Here is an 18,267-nt window from a genome sequence, read left to right as displayed (position 1 = left end):
ACATACAGATGGCCAAGAGAGCCCCGTTTGGCTCGGTAGATAGACAGTTGGCCTGCGGACTGAAGGGTCCCAGGTTCGATTCTGGCCAGGAGCACATGACCAGGTTGTGGGCTTGATCCCCAGTGGGGTGTGTGCAGGAAGCAGCTGATCATTGATTCTCTCATCACTGATGTTTCTCTATCTCTCTCTCCTTCTCCCTTCCTCTCTGAAATCAATAAAAATATATGTTTAAAAAATAAAAGTGAAAAAGAGATATATGAAAAAATGCTCAAAGTCACTAATCATCAGAGAGATGCAAATTAAAATGACAATGAGGTATCACCTCACATGTGTCAGAATAGCTACTATCGGCAAATCAACAAATGACAAGTGCTGGCGAGGATATGGAGAAAAGGGAGCCCTGGTACACTGCTGGTGGGAACGCAGATTGGTGCAGCCACTATGGAAACAGTATGGTGTTTCCTTAAAAAATTAAAAATGTAACTGCCATTTGACCCAGTGATCCCACTTCTAGGAATATATCCTAAGAAACCTGAAACACCAATCAGAAAGAATATATGCACCCCTATGCTCATAACAGCACTACTTACAATAGCTAAGATCTGGAAACAGCCCAAGTGCTCATCAATAGATAAGTGGAAAACAAAGCTGTGGTACATTTGTACCATGGAATACTATGCAGCAGTGAAAAAGAAGACTCTCTTACCCTTTGAGTCAGCATGGAGGGACCTAGAGAGTATTACGTTAAGGGAAATAAGCCAGTCAGAGAAAGACAAGTATCACATGATCTCACTCATATGTGAAATCTAAGTAACAAAATAAACTGATGAACAGAGAGTCCAGAGACATGAAAGCATGGAACAGAATGCGGAATGTCAGAGGAAGGCAGGGGAGGGTGGGTGGGTGGGAGGTAATCAACCAAAGACCTTGTATGTACATATGCATAACCCATGGACAAGGACAATTAGGTGGTGAAAGCCTGGGGCAGGACAATTAGGGGGTTAATGGGAGGGGAGGGGACATATGTAATACTTTCAACAATAAAAATTTAAAAAATAAATTTTAAAAAGAGAAAAATATCCTTGAGTTAGGATCAACAACAACAACAAAAAAGGCAGTCTTTACTGGTGAGAGCTGTCAATTGAAATGGAAAATTATTATAAGAGAACTTGATTCAATCATATATTTTTATACTAAAAACATGGGAAGACATGGAGATTCCTATCACTAGCATAAGTTTCACTGATCAGCCGGAGTCAGAGCCACTGTTGGGGTCTCCGGGATCATTTAGCCCCTCCAGGTACTGCTTCCAGTTGTATCTGGTGGCTACTGCCTCACAGGGGAGCCCCTGACCACCCTCAGTGTGGATGCTAAGAGAACCACTTCCTATTCTGCCTCTTCCCAGTGTCTGCCCCGCCCCCCCCCCCCCCCCCCCCCAACACACACACACCTTGCTGTGGGGGAAAACCCAGTCTTTAGACATTGAGTGGAAGAATCTGGGGGAAACTCAGCAGCTGGGAGAACCAACCAGGTAGACTTCCAATGCCTTTCATCAAATGGCCCAAATGTCTTTACTCCCCTTGGTTTGTTTCCATTAAATTCAGTCAATTAGAATTTTTTTTCTCTTAACAAGTAACTTCTGAAAAGGCAAGCATATCTTGAGTTATTTTTAATGAGTTTAACACAATTGTTTTCCTACTAATGTGAGACTAGCCACATCTGAGTTCAATTATTATTTTAAGAAACATGTATTAAGCACCTGTTAATGTGCCAGGCATACTAAGTGAGCCAAATAAAGATCATAAATAGCTTCATAGCAGCACAGGTTGGCTTTTGCCACCAAATGAGCGTCCCTAATTGGGAGGGGGGCGGGGGGAGCACGTCAGGGGAAGAAAGACCTTGAACAAGCAATAACAGAAATGATAATGCCATGAGAAACATCCCAAGAATGGTGTGCCAGCTTATAGCACGGCAATTTAACTAGTCTGGGTTGAGAAGGAGTAACCCAACTGGAGACTTGGGGGATGGGTTAATTTTAATCAGGTTAAGGTGGGGTGAGGTTGGCCCAGGCTCCAGCCCAGAGTGACTGTAGGGTGGGCAGTCTGGCCATGGAGGAGCCTGTCAAGCCCAGTGACTGACAGATTTTAAGCAGGGAAATGCAGTGAGTGACCTGCATTTTAAACAACCCCTCTGGCTACAGTGAGAGAATGAAGTGGATGGGGGGAACCATTTTAAAATCTGTTGCAGGAATGCAGATAAGGGATGATGGAGGCTTAAACCAACTGGTGTCAGTGAAACTAGGGAGACTCAGAGATTCAGACATTCAGAAGTTCTTTGAGGAGGCAACATCTACCGGACACAGTGAATTATTTATAGGAAGGTGAAGAGAAAGACTCCTGGGTTTTCGCGTTGAACAAGGGATGGATGGTGGAGTCCTGTACTGAGGAGCAGGGTTGGGGGGTAGGATGATGAGTCTAATTCCAGGTATGTTGCTTTTGAGGTGCCTCAGGGACATCTGAGGGGTGACAGCTATTCACAAACACCTGAATGTAGGGGAGAGATGACAATCTGGAGTCACCAGCATCAGGATAGTAACCACCTACCATGTGTGAAGAGTAAGAAATGCAGAGACTCTACAAGAAGTAGAAGTCTGACACTTAAGGGATGAGATGAGGTGGTGGAAGCCGCAGGCAAAGGAGACCATGAAGGACAGCTAGAAAACAGGAGGTAAAAAGCAAGTGTAACATCACAGACTCAAGGTCAATGAAGATACAAACTAAAAAACATCTAGGGATTTTGGGACCCAGAAGTCATCCACTGGCTACTTTAATGAGAGCATTAGGGTAGGATGATGGGTTTGGAGTGGGTTGAAAAGTGAATGTGAGGTGAGAAAATGAACCCCAAAGTATGGATGGCTTTTTCAAGAACCTGGACTATAAAAGGAAGAAGAGATTAAGAGTGTGATTTCTTGCCCAGCCAGTGTGGCTCAGAGGTTGAGCATCAACCTATGAACTAGGAGGTCACGGACCATGATTCAATTCCTGGTGAGGGCACATGCCGGGGTTGTGGGCTCAGTCCCCAGTGGAGGGTGTGCAGGAGGCAGCCAATCAATGATTCTCATCACTGATGTTTCTCTCTCTCTCCCTACCTCTCTGAAATCAATATATATACAAAGAGTGTGATTTCTGAGAAAGAACCAGATGATGAGGGGTGATTTTGTTTTGTTTTTAGATAAGAGAGTTAAGTATATTTTGGATCACTTCTCATAATGGCACTAATAAACATTAGCACTATTACATCATTAGAGGCCAGATACATGAATTCGTGCACGGGTGGAGTCCAGCCGGCCCACCGCAATCGGGGCCAATCAGGCCAGGCCAGCTGGGGGAAGGGGCCCTTCCCCCTGATCAAACTCCTGTTGAACTCCTGGTCGAGGGGACAATTTGCATATTACCCTTTTATTATATAGGAGGTATGGAAAGTCCATGACAGGTGTGATCAGAGTTCAAAGCTAAATCCCAAGTTGTATTTAGTAACTTGCTGGTGTGCTCAGCTGAGCATGTCTTTTTCCTCTTAAGTCTTTCATTATAAGAATGAAACCCCTTTAGTGAACTTTCAAAGCAAGATTTCTAAAAACTTTAGAAATTTAGATAAATATATTTCAAAGCTGATGGGAATAACCAGTAAAGAAGGGACAGTTGGAGGCAGAGGAGAGAGAAGGGATAATGATTACCAGAAGGTTCCTAAAATGGGCAGAGAGGCAGGGCTCCACAGTGGAGGGGCGGGTTGACTTTGCACAGGAGAACGGCACTTCTCCCCAGTGAAAGCAGGATGTGGAGAGGATAGGGCTGATAGCCTCACAGAGATTTTGGTGGGAGGGTGAGGGAGCTCGCACCTCAGGCTTCCAGCTGCTTGGTATGGTAGGCAAAGTCAGCTCTGAGAGTTAACTAGGAGAGGAGGTCGAAAGAGCGGTTGTGGAGAACTGAAGCAGAACCCACCACGGTGCCTTGCTGGGTACATTGGTGGGTCTAGCTGAGGGTGTATGCATGATCCCCCATACTGGCCTGGTGCTATCTTCTTGTGCAGCTTCAGTGCAATAGGTAGCCTGCAGTTAGCTGGATCCATGCAGTGCTGGGCTGTGGCCTAGCAGGTGCATCAGAAGGACAACAAGGTAGAGTTGAGGATGTGGGTAGGAGAGTGATTGATGAGATGGGCTATGTAATCTGGGCTGCATAGAGAGGTAAATGCAAGCAGGGAAGTGGCCAGTGGGTGGGATGACAGTCAAAAGAAAGGGACTTCCTCTAAGGAGAGGAAGTGGGTGGACCCGGATGAAGACACACTTGGAATTACAAAGATGATTGGATAGAGGTTTGGCTGTCGAGGGACATGCAGCTCCGTGGGGATGCCGACAGAGCCACATGTAAGTGAACCAGACAATCTCTGTCAGGTTAACCCTCTTGCCAAGACCAGGCTTGCACCCAGGAAAAGGGAAAGAAATGTAAAGAGGAACATGAGGCATGGATGGGATTGTAATAGCCCTTCTTTGTGATTAGGTAGGGCTTATGCAAATAATTCAGAACTTGAAGCTTTTAGAAATCTTGCTTTGAAAGCTCACTAAAGAGGCTTCATTCTTATAATGAAGGGCTTAAGAGGAAAAAGACATGCTCAGGTGAGCAAGCTAGCAAGTTACTAAATACAGCTTGGGATTTAGCTTTGAACTCTGATCACACCTGTCATGGACTTGCCATATGATGTAATAATGCTAATGTTTATTAGTGCCATTATGAGGAGTGATCCATAAAAATGACGATATAGTTCACAGAAAATTAAGTTCACCTAAATTCAAAATAGTAATTTTGACTGCATAAAGGCATTAATTTGATTTTCAAAAATTTAAATCTCAATACCAACCTATATTTCTCTGAATTAGCATGCACTCCTTCTCCTTTGTGGAAAACTGGCTTCTGCTTGAAATGCCCAAGTCAAAGCAGTATTTATTCCTCCCCATGTCGAACAAAGTGCAATTGAACACTGTTCTCCTCTGTCCCAAAGTCAGTCTGTTTTCAGCCAGGCGAATGGTCTTTTCCCCAGGACGTCTGGGGGCCTCCTTGAAGACAGCAATCACTCCTTGGACGAAGATGCATGGTGGGGGCAGCACCATCACCTCCACCCGGGACGCACATGTGAGTTCTGGCACCATCACCAATTTGTATCCAAATTTCTGGGCCAGGTCAATCGGTCCTATGGAGGTAATGACCGAGTCTCGGCCAAACAACTTCAGCACCACGGTGACATAGGCTTCTGGCCCCACAGGTGCACAGCCAAACTCAACCCACTGGCCTTGAGAGAGTTCTGTCCTCTTGCTGGTTTTTATCTCCAGTGGTTGTTCCTGACTTGTTCTTGCCTCAGGAAGACTGTTGGTGAAGATGACATCCACCAAGATGTCAGGCTTGTCCACAGGGAACAGGCATAGTGGTTGATTGGTGAAAAGGCCCACCTGGAAGGTGCCTTCTGCTGCTTTGGATGTCCTATTCAGATCAACCTGAAAGACGGGCCAGTCCACCTTCAGAAAGGCACTTTTCTCCCACCAGGGAACTGGAGTGCTGCTGTCTGTCACTCCCTGAGTCATTGTGAACCAGTAGTCGCCAGCCTCCTTGAAGTAGAAGCATTCAAACTCGAGTGTCCCCTGGGACTGGTTGGTCAGGAGGTATTTGGTGGTCACAGTCTGATTGGTGTTAGCCTCCAGCAACAGCACAGTTACATTCCTCAGGGTCCCATTAGCACCATCAAAATACTGGAAATCCACAGACACTGTGGTGTTGCTTAGCGCTACATGTCCTGGCTCTCCCAAGAGGAGATATTCAGCTTCTCCAAGAACTGAAATGAAATGGTCAGAATGGGTTTTACAAAGGCATGGTTAAGCAGCACTATGGGAGACATCAAAGAAAAAAATCATTATAGACACAAGAGAAGTTTGAACTGAGCCAAGAATGATATAAAATGATGCTGAGTGCTGATTCAGGGAGGTGGGCACTATACTGTTTCAATTTTAAAATGGATCTGTTCCTTTATCTTCCTCTTCTATTGTTATGTTTAAAATAAACAGTAATACTCTGAATTCATAACATTCAACAGTATAATGTGTCTGCAATGAAAATCTATAAAGAAAGAGTAACAATTTTTAGGTTCAAGATAAAAATCTAATACCTCACTTTTCTCATTTTAATCATATTCTGGTGTTCAGGTATTTGGGGGAGATGGATTTACAGTGAAGTCTGAGAAGCTTGGTTTATTTATTTTTTAATGTGTTTTTATTGATTTTAGAGAGGAAGGAAGAGGGAGAAACTGAGAGGGAGCAACATAGATCGGTTGACTCCCATGCACACCCCAACTGGGACTGGACCCACAACCTGGGCATGTGCCCTGACCGGGAATCGAACTGGTAACCTTTCAGTGCATGGGATGGCATTCAACTAACTGAGCCACACCAGCCAAGGCAGAGAAAGCTTGGTTTAAATGGTATAATATACACTTCTCTAGGTAACTTAAAATTTCAGACCCTAAATATACTTCAAATTTATTTTTCAGGTAGTCAAGGCAAGTATTTTGTTGGACAATTTCACTGTAAAGAAACCAATGATCCTGGTTTATACGAGGCAGAAAATTTTGGACAAAGAAATGTTGACACTCTGTTCTCCAAGGGTCATCCAAGGAAAGAATGAAACTTTATGAAACAACTAGGCATGTCCTTGGCAATTTTAATGACATTATAAAACTGCTATTGCCCCAGATAGGATGGATGACCACCAGCCTTCTAGTATGCTGTTAGGATCAATCATATCTTTTAAAAAAGAGACCCATAAAAACAACTAAGTAAAGACTGTAAAAAACATAGAACTCTGTTTCTATTTTGAACCCTATCCAAATACACATCAAAGAAGACAGAATTTGGCAATGCCACAATCAGCTGGCCATGGCTAGGGTAAGAAACCATTCTAGGTTTTAGGGACTACAGTACCATTATGGTTTGAAAAACAATGTGTAAGTATGAATTCATTTACCTTACTATATATATATTCATATATATATAATATATACATATTATGACATATATATATCCAAAGGGTCTCAATGTGTTGTTTGGGCTGGTAGTCTTTAAAGCTACCCTTACATGTATTCAGTAAATGATTTTTAGAATCAACACATGAATATATTGGCACACAGAAATTTTGGGGTTTTCTTTTAATTAGCTCAGCAATTCTTCCATTTCTTTTTTTTAAAATAAAGAAATATTTATTTATTTATTTATTTATTTATTTAAAATATATTTTTATTGATTTCAGAGAGAAAGGGAAAGGGAGAGAGAGATAGAAACATCAATGATCAGAGAGACTCATTGATAGGCTGCCTTCTGCATGACCCACACTGGGGATCAAGCCCACAACCCGGGCATGTGCCCTTGACTGGAATCGAACCTGGGACCCTTCAGTCCACAGGCTGATACTCTATCCACTGAGCCAAATCAACTAGAGCTTCCATTTCTTATTTAAGATGGGGTGAAAGAAAAGATATAAAACTTGGATAGTCCTGAATGCTTGATCACCACTTGTTTGAAAACCTTAGTAAAATACAGTTGTGGGGTTTTTAAAAAATTATTTAGTCAAAACAGAAGTTGAAGGATACTTCCTTTCAGATGTAAACGATTCAAGGTTAAGGTTGAAAAAGGTGGCTAATTCTGGTGCAGTTTGCATGGTAGTTCATAGCAGAGCTGGTACCTTTTTGTGTACAGGTGGCTAAAGAGACTCCAGTGCTCACTGAATTAAGACTAAGAGGCATACACCACTAAAATACTACGAACAACTCTACTCCAACAAACTGGACAACCTCGACAAAATGAACATATTCTTAGAAAAAGACAAGCTTCCAAAACTCAATCAGGAAGAATCAAAAAACCTGAATAGGCAGATTACTACTGATGAAATTGAAGCAGTAATCAAACATCTTCCAGAAAACAAAAGCCCTGGTCCAGACAGCTTTACAGGGAGTTCTACTAAACATTCAAAAAAGAACTAAAATCTACCCTCCTCAGACTATTCCAAAAAATTCAAGAGGAAGGCACACTTCTAAGCTCTTTCTATGAGGTCACCATTACCCTAATTCTAAAACCAGATAAAGACAGCACAAAGAGAACTACAGGCCAATATGCTAGATGAACATAGATGCTAAAATCCTCAACAAAATTCTAGCAAATCAGATCCAGCATTACATTAAAAAGATCATACACCATGACCCAAGTGGAATTTATTCCAGGGATGCAAGGATGGTACAATATCTGCAAATCAATAAATGTGATACATCACAGAAACAAATTGAGAGACAAAAATCACATAATCATATCAATCAATGCAGAAAAAGCATTTGACAAAAATCTAACACCCTTTCTTGATTAAAATTCTCAGCAAAGAGAGAATAGAGGGATCATACCTCAACATAATAAAAGCCTTATATGACAAACCTACAGCCAACATCATACACAATGGGCAAAAACTAAAACCATTTCCCCACAGGAACAAGACAGGGATGCCCACTTTCACTACTCCTGTTCAACATAGTACTGAAAGTGCTAGCCATAGCGATCAGACAAGAAGAAGAAATAAAAGGCATCCAAATTGGAAAAGAATAAATAATACTGTCATTATTCACAGATGACATGATATTGTACATATAAAACCCTAAAGAATCCATCAAAAAACTACTAGACTTAATAAATGAATTCAGCAATTTAGCAGGATATAACATTAACACCCAGAAATCTATGGCTTTTTTATATACCAATAATGAACTCACAGAAAGAGAAACTAAAAAAAAACAATCCCACTTACCATTGCACCAAAAAAATTAAGATACCTAGGAATAAATTTAACTAAGGAAGTAAAAGACCTGTACTCAGAAAACTACAGGACACTGAAAAAAAGAGATAGAGGAAGACATAAAGAGATGGAAGAACATACCATGTTCTTGGATTGGTAGAATCAACATCATTAAAATGTCCATAGTACCCAAAACAATTTATAGATTCAATGCAATCCCCGTTACAATACCAACAGCATATTTCACAGACCTAGAACAAACTCTACAAAAATTCATCTGGAATTAAAAAAAAAGAAAGAAAAAAAAAGATCCAGAATAGCCACAGTAATCCTGAGAAAGAAGACCAAGTTGGAGGAATCACAATACCAGATATCAAGCTATATTACAAAGCCACTGTTCTCAAAACTGCCTGGTACTGGCACAAGAACAGACATATAGACTAATGGAACAGAACAGAGAACCCAGAAATAGACCCAAGCCATTATGCTCAGTTAATATTTGACAAAGGAGACAAGAGCATACAATGGAGTCAAGACAGTCTCTTCAATAAATGCTGCTGGGAAAATTGGTCAGAAACATGCAAAAAAATAAAACTAAATCACCAACTTATACCACACACAAAATAAACTCAAAATGCTTAAAGGACTTAAACATAAGATGGGAAACCATAAAAATCTTAGGAGACTACTTAGGCAGCAAAATATCAGACATATGTTGTAGCAATATCTTTACTGATACAGCTCCTAGGGCATTGGAAACTAAGGAGAAAATAAACAAATGGGACTACATCAAAATTAAAAGCTTCTGCAGAGCAAAAGAAACCATCAACAAAACAACAAGAAAGCCCACTGCATGGGAGAACATATTTGCCAATGATAACTCAGATAAAAATTTAATCTCCAAAATCTACAGGGAGCTCATACAACTTAACAAAAGGAAGATAAACAATCCAATCAAAAAATGGCCAAAGTACCTAAATAGACACTTTTCCAACAAAAATATACAGAAGGCCGAGAGACGTATGAAAACATGCTCAAAGTCACTAATCATCTGAGAAATGCAAATCAAAACAATAATGAGGTACCATTTCACACCTGTCAGAATGGCTATCATCAACAATTCAACAAAGGACAACTGCTGGCGAGGATGTGGAGAAAGAGAACCCTCCTGCACTGCTGGTAGGAATGCAACTGATGCAGCCACTGTGGAAAACAATATGGAGATTCCTCAAACAATTAAATATTGAACTCCCATTCAACCCAGTAATCCCACATCTGGGAATATATCCCAAGAAACCAGAAACACCAATCAGAAAGGACATATGCACCTCTATGTTCACAGCAGCACAATTTACAATAGCTAAGATTTGGAAATAACCTAAGTGCCCATCAGCAGATGAGTGGATTATAAAACTGTGGTACATCTATACAATGGAATACTACGCTGCTATAAAAAAAGAAGGAACTTTTACCATTATAACAGCATGGATAGACCTGGAGAGCATTATACTAAGTGAAATAAGCCAGTCGGAGAAAGATAAATATCACATGAACTCACTCATATGTGGGATATAATGAACAACATAAACTGATGAACAAAAATAGACCCAGAAACTAAGAAACACTGGACAGTCCAACCTCAGAGAGAAAGTGTGGGGGGGCAGAAGGGTAAGAAATCAACCGAAGGACTTTTATGCATGCATATTAGCATAACCAACGGATACTGGGGTGGTGGGGGCTTGTCCTGGGGGAGGGCAAAGTGGGGGAGTGTCAATCTGGGAAAAATAAGACATATGTAATACTTTAAACAATAAAAAAAAGAGGCATATACCACTTAGTTAACTAATAGACATATGTAATACTTTAAACAATAAAAAAAAGAGGCATATATCACTTAGTTAACTAATGAAAGCCTATTGTCAATGCCAGGGACTGTCAATGAGGAGGATTAAATTCTGATTTGATGGGCAACCAATCAATGAAAGAGACATACATGCCCAGTTGGAAATGGAGAAAAAAGATACAATGGGTTCCAGCATAGAGTACTAAAAAGAGAGCTTACTACTTTACAACTCTTGTTTTTTCAGACAAGAATATCATTTCATTTAGAAAACTGCAATTTGATTGTTTGCCATACTGACTACTACAGTATAGCTTTCTCTATGATTTCATTTCTTCTCTCCCCATTCCTTTACTGTATTTAAAGGACTGTTGCCTCAATATAAACATGTTGCTTAATAAAAACAACCTAACCCTGGCTGGTCTGGCTCAGTGGATAGAGCAGACTAAAGGGTCATGGGTTTGGTTCCGGTCAAGGGCATGTACTTCGGTTGCAGACTCGATTCCTGGCATCTCTCTCTCACATCAATGTTTCTCTCTCTGTGTCTTTTCCCTCCCTTCCACTCTCTCTAAAAATCAATGGAAAAAATATCCTCAGGTGAGGATTAAAAAAAACAAAAACCATCTTATTGGTAATGGTATATTTTGATCAACATCAAATAGAGAAGGGGAAATAAAAACCTAGACCTATAAATATAGCTGTTCTTCCATTAGTAGCCTATGCACTCAGCTTCTATGCTGTATGCTCTATTTTATGCTCATTCAATTTTTATTTTTATATTCCAGTAAGATATTTTGTGCTCAACAATGATAAACATCCATCCATGGTCCTGGCTGGGTAGAGCATCATTCCGATACGCAAAAGTTGGGAGTTCGATTCCCACTCAGGGAATCATACAAGAATCCACCAATGAATGCATAAATAAGTGGAACAAATCTCTCTCACTCTCTCTCTTAAAAATCAAACAATAAATAAATTAATTAAAAAGACAATGACAAATATCCTTGCAGACTTTATTTAAATGGAAGATTTTAGTGGGGGGGGGGGGAGGAAGGACACATATGCAATAAATTAATCAATAAAGAAATTTTTTAAAAAATTTAAAAAAATAAATGGAAGATTTTATGTCTTTATTTATCACTATGAAAACAAGGACACGTATAAATTATTGTATGAGGCTGTTACATACACAGCAATCAGTTTTTAAGTAGGGATAAATGACTTTAAAAGAAATGAACCCCAGATTGGCATTTGAGAAAAACTTGTTTAATTAAACTTCTTAAAAAAAATTACTGAGAAGATTCACTGGACAAAATGACCAGTATGAACTCTAGTCCATTTAACTGGCTGTACCATCGATATTACACGAGCCAGGATTCTCCTTCTCTTGGATCATAATTTTTTCATCAAAATGGAAACAACTTCTACTCTCATACCATCAACTGCTTAGATGTTTATGAAATATTTGGAAACCAGCATTATTGACTCTATTGGTTCAGTAGTTGCATGTCTGAGAAATGAACTCAATATTTAATTGAAACTGAATGAAGAAAACTAACATTAAATACCACTGTATGCTCAACCATTCAAGGTGTTTCCAATTCTTAACTATTTTACCATAGCAACAACCCTGTGAAGTCAATATTATTACTAAGGTTGAAAGGAATTTAAAAATTTATCTAAAGCCCTAGCCAGTTTGGCTCAGTGGATAGAGCGTCAGCTTGCAGACTAAAGGATCCCGGTTCAATTCCGGTCAAGGGCACATGCCCAGAGCTCGATCCCCAGTAGGGGGTGTGCAGGAGGCAGCCAATCCATGATTCTCTCATTGGTGTTCCTATCTGTCTCCCCCTCTCTCTTCCTCTCTGTAATCAATAAAAACATATTTTTTTAAAAAACTTATCTAAGGTATACAATTGGCAAAGACTGAAAATTCAAAGTGGTTCCAATGATAATATAGCAGCAAAACTCTCTTGTCAAGTGCAATCTTATATCAAACCCCAATGTATAAAACATCATGTAACAGGCTTGTCTCCAATTTATTAAATTGAAAGTGAGTTGTTTTTATTATCTTTTTAAGATTTAAAAATATATTTAAAGTGAAATTTAAATCCATAATTCAGAACTTTAACAGAACCCAGGGTTACAAGGATCATAGTTTGAAAGGTACTGCATTGTAAACCCTGCCCTGCCTCCTCATGCAGGTCATCAACGTCAGTGCATTTATAAACCTGTCAATGATGTTTCTTCATTAGTTCCCATAGCGTTAAGTACACTCACAATACTCACCACAGTCACAGAGCACCACCAACAATAGATTTGAAAAGTCTTTCAACATTTGTTTCATTCTGATCAGCAAAATCCCAGGTCTTTGGTCTCCTCATGTCCTTTCTCACATCTAAACTGTGAATTTTTTTTTTCAAAAACACCTGAAATTAGAACCTCAGAAAAATGATGATATTCTTAAAATAGTAATCATGAAATTACAAAAACCATTCTAAGAAATCAAACTTCCTAGGTAGTACTGAAAAGAGCATACAAAGGACACTCATTTTCACTGGGGAAATGACCTGTAATTATACACTTCCCCTTTCTTCCATTATAGATCACCTGTTAAGAATATTCAGGGTGCTCAACACCAAGATTACCTTTGTAGAACATCTTTGTAGCACATCTTTCAGTGGAGAATTTATTATTATTTTCTTAACTTCATCAAAGCTAATAGCCAATCTTTTTTGTTGTTAATCCTCACCCAAAGGTATTTTTCCCATTGAATTTTAGACAAAGTGGAAGGGAGAGGGAGACAGAGAGAGAGAAATATCAATGTGAGAGAGACACATTGATTGGTTGCCTCCCACACGTGACCAAGCCTCCAACCAAGGAACATGCTCGTGACCAGAACTGAACCCAGGACCGTTCCGTCTGCAGACCAATGCTCTGTCAACTGAGCCAAACCAGCAAGGGCGCCAGTCTTGATAATACATCTTCACATATTTATCTGCTTGGTATTTCACACTGATTTACTAAACTTTAGTAAATTTATTAAATGTTTGTCAAACTTTCTTTTAGCATTATGCTATGTAGTAAAGTCCTACCTTGCTTCCACAAACGGGCATACTATCTTCCTTGCACAATTGGTGTATTATCTGAATTGCTTCATTTCTTAATGCCTAGGAACTATACCAAAACTATCAAACCTTTAAAAAAGATACCCAGAGTAGTCAATTAAATGTGAACTTCATGTGGCTCTGACTTCCCTTATTTAGATTACTCTAAAGCAGTGGTTCTCAACCCTGGCTGCACATTAGAATCACCTGGGAATCTTCTTAAAATCCTGGCTTCTGGGCCTCATCCTCCAGAAATTCTGTTTCTTTGTTATGGGGTAGGGCCTCAACATTAGTAACAAAGAAACAGAATTTCCGGAGGATGAGGCCCAGAAATCAGGATTTTAAAGATTCCCAGGTGATTCTAATGTGCAGCCACGGTTGAGAACCACTGCTCTAAAGAGAAAACAGAGAAATAACAATTATCATCATATGTCAGTCCTCAAATACTTGTTGCTGCTGTTACACATCAAGAAACAGATGATTTCATGCAGCAATCTTCCCAGACCACCTAGGAGAGCAGGAAAGACCTTGTTGGCCTGTGCTTCACAATGATTTGTGGGAGGAGGCACTCACTTTAATATAAACAACTGTTAGACCACGAATAGTGGGCATTTAAGTGCCCTTTGTTTTTCATACTAGAATCTAGTAAAAATGGGCTAGTAAACATAACCAAGTATATATTTACTTAATGTCCATATTCCCATTATCCAGTTAATAATTTTAATAAATATATTTTATTCCAAATATAAGTATGCTATATCCATTCAATAAGATAGAAAAATAATGGACTTAAAGGGAATGATTGGAATAATAAAAAATTCAATAGAAAGAGAACTGATATGTGTTTATTAGCTTTCTTTTAGTGGGAGTTGGTTGAACAAAGGAAATAGGTGCTGTACTTCCTTAAAGGAAAGCAGAGATTTAAAGCGTAATTATGCAGATGATTAGGACTCCCTCCACCCCACCAACAAAACAAAACAAAAAATTCAGTTTTGCTGGAATTAGGCACAGATTTGACCTTAATCCTTTTTTTTGAACATGGATTGGGAAACTTGGGCAAAGACAGCAAGTGAACATCATGTATCTCCCCAGCAAGCATAGGATTTGGGGCAATTAAAAAGCTTCCTTTAAGTCAGCGATGCTTAGTAACCAAAGTCAGAAGAAACAAGCATCCATAGCTCCCAAAAGTTGAATGGCTTTTCCCAAATTGCTTGCTTCCCCGTTATAACTATTTTTTTTAATGAAGCTCCTAATTACAACTGATTTTGTGATTATAACACATTTTGCTCCTTAAGAAAATGACCAGTAAAACCTAGAATAGTGTAATAATCTATATTTAGAACTGAATAGAAATGAAATTATAAAATAAACCATCCTACCTGAAATCATAATATAGATTTATTTTTTTTTGTATTCTCAAGCTTCTGAAAATATATGCTGAAATTTTACTAGCGCAACCACTAATCTGAATAGTTTAACAGAGCATCCCAAAACAGAATTAATTGCTGGGGGAAAAGCAATACATTAAAAAAAAATTATAGCATGCTTTTTTTTTTTAATAACTTGCTTGCTCAATTTATCCCAACATGTTGTTCCCAATACAGTACTTGCTACTTGCAATGTTTGACTTGAGAATCATTTTGAGAAAATAAGAACTTAAGTATACTTTATACACATTTTAAAATACTTCTATATAGCATTCACAGACAAATTCTAAATATATCAACTACAGGGTAGGTAGAAGTTGTGAATATTCTCAATGGCTAATGGTATCACACCAAGCTCAGATTTCATGTTTTTGGTGAAACCAGCTAAGATAATCCCCACAGTTTCTTCGTAATCGCAGGAAAAGACAATGAATTATGCTAAGGACAGACCACCAATGGCTTATTAAAAATAAAAGGGAAAAGACCCCCCTAGCTCAGTGGTTCTCAACTTTCTGGCCCTTTAAATACAGTTCCTCATGTTGTGACCCAACCATAAAATTATTTTTGTTGCTACTTCACAACTGTAATTTTGCTACTGTTATGAATCGTAATGTAAATATCTGATATGCAGGATGGTCTTAAGCGACCCTGTGAAAGGGTGGATCGACCGCCAAAGGGTCGCGACCCACAGGTTGAGAACCACTGCCTGGTTTGGTTCAGTGGACAGAGCGTGGGCTAAGGACTGAAGGGTCCGGTTAGATTCCGGTCAAGGGCACATGCCAGGGTTGTGGGCTGATCCCCAGTAGGGGGAGTGCAGGAGGCAATCAATCAATGATTCACTCTCATCATTGATATTTCCATCTCTCTCTCTCCCTCTCTCTTCCTCTCTGAAATTCATAAAGATATATAAATAAATAAATACATAAAGGGGAAAAGAAAAAGCAAAGTTATTTTGTCCCTCTGATAAACCTGCACATGTTTGTGTGTGCATATATCTAATAATAATATTTATTAGGAGGAAATCCCTAATTCCAAAGCAGCTCGTGTAAACTGGCTTTATTTACATATGCAGTCCAGTCGGCTCTGCCCTGGTCCCACCCTCCCACCCTTTGGATGCAGCTTCCCTGGGAAGCGGTGTGCTCCCTACATCCACCCAGCTTTCCAAAGGCTCGCAAGTCAAGTTCATGCTTGCAAATCCAGCCCTGCCTGTGTCGTCAGAGAAAGCTCTCTTAAAATGAGGACCGTTTTGAAATGCTTATATCCCAAAAAGGATCTCTTTTGGGGAAAAGAGATAACTTGTTCCCAAACGCTTAGTAACCTAAGACGTATTCTTCAAGGGTCTCAACAATTCGGACTTACAGTCTACAGTCAGCTTCCGTCCCTCAGCAACACCTGAGCCTGGGGAGCGCCGGGGCGCACACATGTGGAGCCTGTCGCCCCGGGGCGGAGGCTGAACACCAAGTAGTGAGGGAAGGCGACTGGGTGCGTCGAGGGACTGGCACCGAGTGCCTACCTGTGCTTTCGGGCTGCGGGGAGACTGGAGGCGACAGGGTCGGGGAAGTTCCCGCGGCACAGGAACGCCTGCCGGGGCGCGCGGAAGGCTTACCTCTCGGGACTGGCGGGAGCAGCGGCGCGTGGTGGCGAGGAGGGCGCGGGCCAGAAGCCTAGGGCCCGCGAGGTAGTGCGCGAAGCATCCTGCGCCCCGAGACTGCGCGCCCTAGCCCGGCGGCTCGCCGACCGCAGCCCCACCCGGACCCGCCTCCGACGGCGCGGGGTGGGCGGCACTCAGAGGGCGGGGGCCTGCGCGAGCCGGCGAGGCCCGCCCCGTGTCCAGGGCGGCGCATCCTTTCCTGCCTGCGCCCCGCTGGGAACAGGAAACCCCCCAGGAAACGCGCGCGGACCGCCGGGGCCAGCAGGAGGGGGCCCAGACCCCGCCAATGCACACACACCCTTAGCCCGCAGGTGGGACCCGGGCTTTAAGAGCGAGCCAGCAGTCTCCTGACTTTTCAGATTTAATCACTTCTCTCCTGGGTCATTTTCTTCTGGGGGAGCACAAAGTAAGCCATTGAAGTGACTAACTGGTGGGTTGTAAACATGGTTTCCCAAAATACTTGGTTTCCCAAATGTTATGGAAGAGTTTTAAAAGAAAACAGTTCAGGTAAGGTGAATTTGTTTTTCTTTCTCAGGAGCCAGGGTTGGTTATTTAATTAATTTTAAATTCACATTTTAAAAACTCTGATCTGCAGGTTAAGATCGTTTGAAGAGGATAGACTTCCCCCTTGTTCAACAGTTATGGTTGTTTTTGAGTACTATGATGTGCAACACCGTTTACCATTTGGTTTTCTTTAACAGACAAAACTAATATGGTAATAGAAATCACAGCATACTGGTGGCCTCTGGGAGCAGGTGATTGGGAAGAGGCACCCGGGAACTTTTGGGGATGACAGATAAATTCTACTGGTTGGAGTGTGTGTTACACGGATTATGCATTTATCAAAACTTACTCAATTTAAGGTCAGCATTTCACTGTGAATTTTACCTCAATTCTTAAAACTCTTAAAATACATCCTTGAATCCATCACTTAGTCTTTAAAAGGTAGCACAATTATCAGAATTATCAAAGGTTGTCAGAGATACCAAATTTGTTAAGTACTTACCTTGTCAAATAACTAATTCTAGCAATACTAAATCCAAAGTTTCAAAAAAGGCTTTAAGGCCATCATTCATTTTCACTCCCAGTAAAATTAGTCCAATATCCATTCAACTCAAGTTGGAATTTCTTTTCAACTAACTACATGCCAAGGTCCCTGGCATTTTCAGCTTTAAAAGCAAAAAGCTCAATGGAAAGACTAGCCTCTGTAACCTTGGGCAAATGACAATCCCTCCTTCCCTCCACTGTAAAAGGCATACAGTATTAGTTCCATTGAAGTTTCTTGGTGACTGAGTGAAACATGTAGAAAGCACTTTGCATTAATCTTTCAGACACACACACCCTCCCTTAGAGACCCACTCTTGAGAGGTGGAAG

At 40.6% G+C, this 18,267-nt stretch overlaps 1 protein-coding gene across 2 annotated transcripts in view; it reads right to left on the bottom strand.

Moving 5' to 3' along the window:
- Positions 1–13,958, bottom strand: part of THSD1 (thrombospondin type 1 domain containing 1) — a 53,341-nt gene extending 39,383 nt beyond the window's left edge. Inside the window, exons 1-2 of one of the 2 annotated variants that reach the window (XM_081082815.1) lie at positions 12,997–13,958; positions 4,912–5,877 (exon numbers count right to left, since the gene is read on the bottom strand). In XM_081082815.1, coding sequence (XP_080938941.1) covers positions 4,912–5,877; positions 12,997–13,054 — 1,024 coding nt within the window. In that variant the 5' untranslated portion in view covers positions 13,055–13,958. The remainder of the gene's footprint in view (positions 1–4,911; positions 5,878–12,996) is intronic. The other variant, XM_081082814.1, reaches the window with a different exon arrangement.
- Between the last annotated feature and the right edge of the window lie 4,309 nt (positions 13,959–18,267).

Source organism: Myotis nattereri (genome assembly GCF_964212035.1).
Source record: "Myotis nattereri genome assembly, chromosome: 2".
NCBI classification, from domain to species: domain Eukaryota; kingdom Metazoa; phylum Chordata; class Mammalia; order Chiroptera; family Vespertilionidae; genus Myotis; species Myotis nattereri.
Note: the sequence above shows the minus strand (reverse complement) of the source record. Positions and strands in the feature narration are given on the sequence as shown.